The sequence below is a fragment of the Garra rufa genome, chromosome 9, assembly GCF_049309525.1.
Source record: "Garra rufa chromosome 9, GarRuf1.0, whole genome shotgun sequence".
NCBI lineage: Eukaryota > Metazoa > Chordata > Actinopteri > Cypriniformes > Cyprinidae > Garra > Garra rufa.
Window position 1 is genome coordinate 390,908 of NC_133369.1, and position 6,157 is coordinate 397,064.

At 42.9% G+C, this 6,157-nt stretch overlaps 1 protein-coding gene across 1 annotated transcript in view; it reads right to left on the bottom strand.

Moving 5' to 3' along the window:
• Positions 1-29: 29 nt before the first annotated feature.
• LOC141342438 (intermembrane lipid transfer protein VPS13B-like) overlaps positions 30-6,157 on the bottom strand; it is a 6,567-nt gene continuing 439 nt past the window's right edge. The window contains exons 3-9 of the mRNA XM_073846886.1: positions 6,071-6,157; positions 5,715-5,935; positions 4,736-4,851; positions 3,893-4,650; positions 2,248-2,424; positions 1,987-2,157; positions 30-226 (exon numbers count right to left, since the gene is read on the bottom strand). The exon at positions 6,071-6,157 is cut by the window's right edge and continues 41 nt beyond it. Coding sequence (XP_073702987.1) covers positions 30-226; positions 1,987-2,157; positions 2,248-2,424; positions 3,893-4,650; positions 4,736-4,851; positions 5,715-5,935; positions 6,071-6,157 — 1,727 coding nt within the window. The remainder of the gene's footprint in view (positions 227-1,986; positions 2,158-2,247; positions 2,425-3,892; positions 4,651-4,735; positions 4,852-5,714; positions 5,936-6,070) is intronic.

A 6,157-nucleotide genomic window follows, 5' to 3' on the forward strand; every position in this document is an offset into this window, starting at 1 on the left:
TGCACGTGAACACACTCTCCTGCTCTCGTCTAACTGAATGTTGTCGTACCGTATCCCGTCTGTGACACCAGCTCAGCTGCTCCTCCGATTGGCTTGGTGAAAACTCCCACAATGCCTTTCCCCACGCCTGAGATGACGCCGCGGGCCGCGCTGCTCGCCGAGTTCGGCAACTCCAGCGTCCGTGTGAATGTCTGCATGGGCTGATCCACGATTCCTGCGATCGCTCCTACACACACACACACACACTTTATACATTTAGATTGTATTTATAATTGCATGAATAATGTTATGAGATTAATGTTTTAAATACAAAACTCTGAATATAAAAATATGTTGGAAAAGAATCTAATATGATGGGAAACTTAAAACCACCAGCCAGGGTGGCCGCGGATCCTTAAAAAGTCTTAAATTCCGTTGTCCTAAAATAAGGCCTTTAAATGTCTTAATTTGTCTTAAATCTAAATCCAAGGGTCTTAAATTTTTTACACTTTGAAAAGGAAAAGTTTATCGTTTTGAGGAGAATCTCCTGCGCAGGTTCTAAATCTGTTCTGTTGCTAGACACGCGCTTGCTTGACAACGCCTCAGTGTTGCCAGATTTAGCGGGTTTCCGCCCAACTACACGCATTTGAATCGCAGATTAGCTGTTAAGTTTAACCATCATAGAGTAAAAGTTTATAATTAGCACATGTTTTGTCTTGCCACTTTACCAATTCAAACGATTTAAAAAGGGAACACGCACGCTGATTTTATTTTATTTTTTTTAACCGTTGCCGCACACACCTGACGCGAGCACGCGCAGAGAGAGAGAGAGAGAGAGAGAGGAGAGAGAGGCGCGTGGCGCGATTCACACAGATTGATTCCTCCTGCTATTTGAACGGAAACGTACATACCAAGTCATGTCTTAATACCCGTTTTGGTATTCTGTTAAACAGTCGTTTATGTCTTCAGTGAACCGAAACAGCTGAGAAAGAGATGCGTGCCAGTATTCGGTTCGTGCATTTGGCCTTAAAGAGACAGCGTCCTATAAATACCTGCAGTGAGAAACACTAGTTATTTTACAATTAATTATTACATTTCCCCTCCTGAATACTTGTGTTATTGATTTTATTACTAACTTTATGTTGTATTCATTTACACTTGTCATTTGTGTAATTGTTCTTGTTTTGTTACTGAACTTTAGTTCAGCTAGTAGTTTTTGCTGTGGATTATAGCCTACCTAAAGTAAGCATTCAGTAATTAGGAAAAAAATATATATATATATATATTTTTTTTTTTTTTTGGCTGATCCGAAAAATGATTCGATCCATGACTCAGAATCCGTGTTTGTTACACTGTTACTTTGGCTTCAAAGTGTGTGAGAGCCTTGACTTTGTCATGGAATAGAAAATAATTTCTTCTTCTGGAATAGTGTTTTCTGTTGAATATTCCCAAGAATAATCAGTTAAATAAAATAATAATTTTAAATATCTTCATAGTTTTGTGCTAGACTTTTGCGAGACTTTCAATTTGGTCTTAAATTTTGTTTGAAAATGGTATTAAAAAGTCTTAAAATGTCTTAAATTTAACTTGGTCAAACCTGTAGACACCCTGACCAGCAGATGGCAGTAAGTATTGATGATTGAATCACCGATTCGAAAAATGATTCTTTCAAAAGGGCTGAATCCTTCAGGAGCCAATCAAATGGCTGTTTTTATGAATGGCTTGTGTATCAGTGATTCGCCGAAACCAATGCGGAACACAGAAACCAAACTAAAACAGCACTCTTATTTCTTGCTGGTGTCATATTGCTGAACTGTCAGGAGCATTTGTTAGCAGCTTGTATATGAAAACTTATTCATTTATAATGGTAAAAGAGTAAAAAATAAACTGAAACGTCAGGAAACACTGAATACGATGTAAAAAGCGTAAACACAGCCTGTCCTACACAAAGCACAGCAGAAAGACATTTTGACATCAGCTTGTAATGTCTCTGTGAGCGTGTTTTACCCAGCAGGCTGATGCCGAGTCTGGATAGGCCTTGTCTCAGTCCGTCTCCCAGAGTCTCAGGTAACTGTCTCCTCCACTCCTCCTGTCGCATGTAATGCTCATCGTCCAGCGACAGACGGTCCATGTTACGCGCCAGACTCGTGGCCAGATTAGTGATGGACGTCAGAGTCCCTGCAGACACACGAACACAGTGAGCGGCAGATACGAGACGCAGCAGGAGAATCAAACCGTAGAACGACTGACGCTGGAACCGTGCTTCACCTTTAGAGATGTGTTTGATGAAGGAGTTTGTTCCTCTAGAGACGCCGCTGATGAACGCTCCCGGACCGCGAGTCAAACCCTCGTACGGCAAGCGGAAGAAATCCGACACGCCGTTCCCGATGCTCCGCACCAGACTAGCCGGACTGCCCAGAATCTCCAGAGAGCCCACGACCCAACCTACAACAGCACAAACAAACAACTTACACAACAACTTAGCACTTCTGGGAAAAACTAAATCCTGTCCAGGTCTAAATGAGCAGAACACAACATGAGGGTTAAGATGAAGAACACATAAACTTACAAAACTGATGATAATTATGAGTTTTATTTAAAAAAGACATAAAAAAAAAAACAAGACTTTAAAAGGAAAAGCAAAAGAATCAGAGATTAAAGCAGATCACAAAACTCAAAATAATCAAGTTTTTCTTCAGCAAATAAAGAGGAATCTAGAGCAGGATGATGAACGCCCTACAGTATACACTAGTTCATGACAAGTACACTGACTGTAGAGATGGACTAATGTATGTAGTGCACAGCCTGGTAGACAAACACTGTACTCAAGGAAAAGTACTTATAGAAATAATTATACATAAAAAAAAATCAGCATCAGAAAATGATTGATTTGCATAGGGCCGTTTCTGACTTGAGGACAATTTTATAACAGTCTAATTAAATGTGTCTGTTGTTGTTGTTGTTTCCCCCCAAATTTAACCAGTTACTTCCATCAATAACAACACTATAGACTGCTACCAATCATTCCGTGTCAAATCAGCCACATTTCAAATTTCAGTCAAGTTTTTTTTCTGAAGAAAGATAGACATGTATAGTGATGAAATCCAAATTATTAAATGTCACAGATGTTTATTTACGGAGTAATCCACTATTTGTAGAGAGAGGTCAAAATGCCAATTTTCACCTGAGATTGAGAGTCAAGTTACAGGGGGTTAAACATGACTTGAGAAAGACGGCAGCATCATAATCTTATTTTTACACAGAGATTGGTAGCTCTATTAGTCAAATCTGTTGGCTTTAGCTATCTGTGTGGCATTATGTGCCAATGGTGACCATTCAAAAATGGGAAAACGGCACTTTTTAAGTTTTTCTTCAAAGTTTGCATGTCTGTAACTCAAGAAGTATTACAGATATCTTAATGCCCTTTTATATATTGGGTCTTAACAAACTGGTCTTTTGGCATGTTCATATTTAAGGCCCTATATGGTCCAGTTCCAGAGATATTGGAATTTCAATATGGCTCCAGGAGTAAATCATTAAATTGTACTAATTTTGGGTCAGTTGGCAAAAATATGATACTACTCTTCTTTTCTTTTAAAGAGGAATGTCTGAAGAACAAATGATGCTGAAGCTTGAGTTACAGGCATGCAAACTTTGGAGAAAAACTTGAAAAGTTTTTGAATGGTCACCATTGGCATATAATCATAAGTCATTTTTAACCCCCTATAACTGTATCCCTCTACAAAATAGTGGATTATTCAGTAAATGTAAATCAATAACATTTAATATTTTGGATTTCATCTCTATCCTTCTTCACAAAATCAAAAATTTGAGACAGGGAAGTTTCTGAAATTTGAATGATTTGACACAGAATGGCCCTACAGTGTTTAATTGTAATGTGTGTGAGACGCACCTGCTCTGAAGAGCGCTCCTGCGGCGTAGTGCATGGCGAGGGTGTGGACCAGCTGTCGCGGCGTGGTGCAGACGGGTCCGCGCTCGAACAGCGAGAAGGACAGCGGCGTGTGATCGGAGGCGATGTAGAGCTTCAGCGAGGCGTGGATGCTCACCAGCAGATGAACCGGCTCGATGGACAGCTTCTGCAGCCGCACCGGCGTCACCAGAGCGCACGACGACTCCAGCACCTCCAGCGGGACGACCGGCTCCGCCCCTCCGCCGCAGCTCCGCCCACCCAGGCTGCATTCTGGGATGTAGGTGTGGAAGAGCGTCTTCATGTAGTAGATGAAGGTGTCCTCCAGATAGACGCGCGCCGGTCTGACGCGGAAGGCGAGCCGGTCCAGCCGTCCGTCGGGGGTGACGGTGACGCTCACAGACAGGAAACAGGCGTCGCAGAACTCCTGCAGGCGCCGCGGGGTCGGCGTGAGGTCGGGGTCGCCCTGAGGCTCCTGGCACACGATGACGGGGAAGTGGAAGCTGGCGCGCTCGTACAGCTGGTTGTCCACCTGCAGGCCGCCGCAGTGAATCTGGACGGTGTGGACGGGCGGAGCGTCGGTGTGGTCGGCTGACGGTTCGGCGGGCGGCAGCTGAAGCAGCAGTTTGGAGACGGTGAGACGCAGCAGCTCTACTGAACTGGACGGGCTGGTGATGTCGTCACAGAGCGCCACGCTCGCCTCGTTCAGCAGAATCCTGAAGGACAGCATCCGATCGGACGGCCTGCGGGAAACACACAGGTGAAAGAGTCAAACGACGCCCTCCGGTGGACAAACTCAACACGTACGCGAACACGAGCGCGTCTGACCCGTGACGTGCGACCGTGTCTTCCGCGCCGCTCTCCGGTGCCAGCGTCAGCGTGATGGTGCCGCTCTGGTGAAGAACGTCAATGTACAAACAGCCGAAACCAGGAAGAAAAACAACCTAGGGAACACACAAAAGATTAAAAAAGACTATGATCTCGTCACATGATGCCACATCTACACGTCTAACGGGTGTTCAGGAACTGAATCTGGATCACTTCAGGACGATCTGATGCAGACTGAACTCACACACAAACACACAGCAAGGCTGTTTCTTCTGATCTATGTCAAATGATTCAGGATCCAGTGCTCCTGATCTGAAATGATGGTTCGTCAATCATAATTCAGATTGGAACCTAGGAGCGCGGATCGTAAATCGTTTGATTCGGTTCGAGAGTTTTGCAAATCTTTTTTTTTTTATCAAACAATTAAAAACACAGTTATAAAAATCAAAGAAAGTATACACAAATACAAATTCCTTAAGAAAATGAACTGTGGTTTTACTATAGTAAAAGTTTAGTATAATTTATAATACATTTATAGTAATATGGTTCACTTTACTTTTGCCTTTTTTAAAATTTGAAAGAGAAGACACTGTTTAATAAGTAAGATCTCTGTTTGAAGTCCTTGAAAATCAAGAAAGTAATGCTTGAAAAGTCCTTGAATTCCTGGAATTTCATTTTTCAGTATCTGAACAAACCCTGCTATAAACACTGAGATCAGGAGCTGAATCTCTTTGACCTGCTCAAGAACAAACAAATGCTCACGCTTAGTGTCACACAGTGATAGTAATTAAGATAATAATAATAACAATGATTAGTTATTTTATTATTACATATCCATATTGATATTTAACCACAAAAATGTTGGCCACATTGTGTAGCCCTACAAACAAGCGCAGCAATTTTTTTTTTTTTTTTGCATTATCAATTTTTTCAGCCGAAATCGTGCAGCTCTAGTGTGAGGTGTTGTGCAGCTGTGCACCTGTGTTCCAGGACTACTGAGATCAATGGGGTCAGTCCAGCCTGGTGTGGTGGGCGTGTCCATGGGACTGGTGGGCGTGTCTGTGATGATGCGCAGCTGCAGGGTGGGCAGCGTCTCTTTCGGTCGGCACTCTGGGAAACTGGAGGCCTGATGAAACAACTCGTGATGGACAGACGAGAGAGCAGGAACCATCCGGCTAAACACCTCCGACCTCGCAGACTCTGAAACACATGCTTAACATTAACACCTACAGACAATATAGTGTGTATGTCTGTGAGTGAGTGAGTGAGTGAGTATATATGTACATGTGTGTGTGTGTGTGTGTGTGTGTGTGTGTGTGTGTGTGTGTGTGTTACCCCTGATGTTCTCCTTCAGTAAGAGGCTCTTGGGGCAGCGGTTGTGAATCAGCATTCGTGGACACTGATCTTCATTCACTGTCAGAT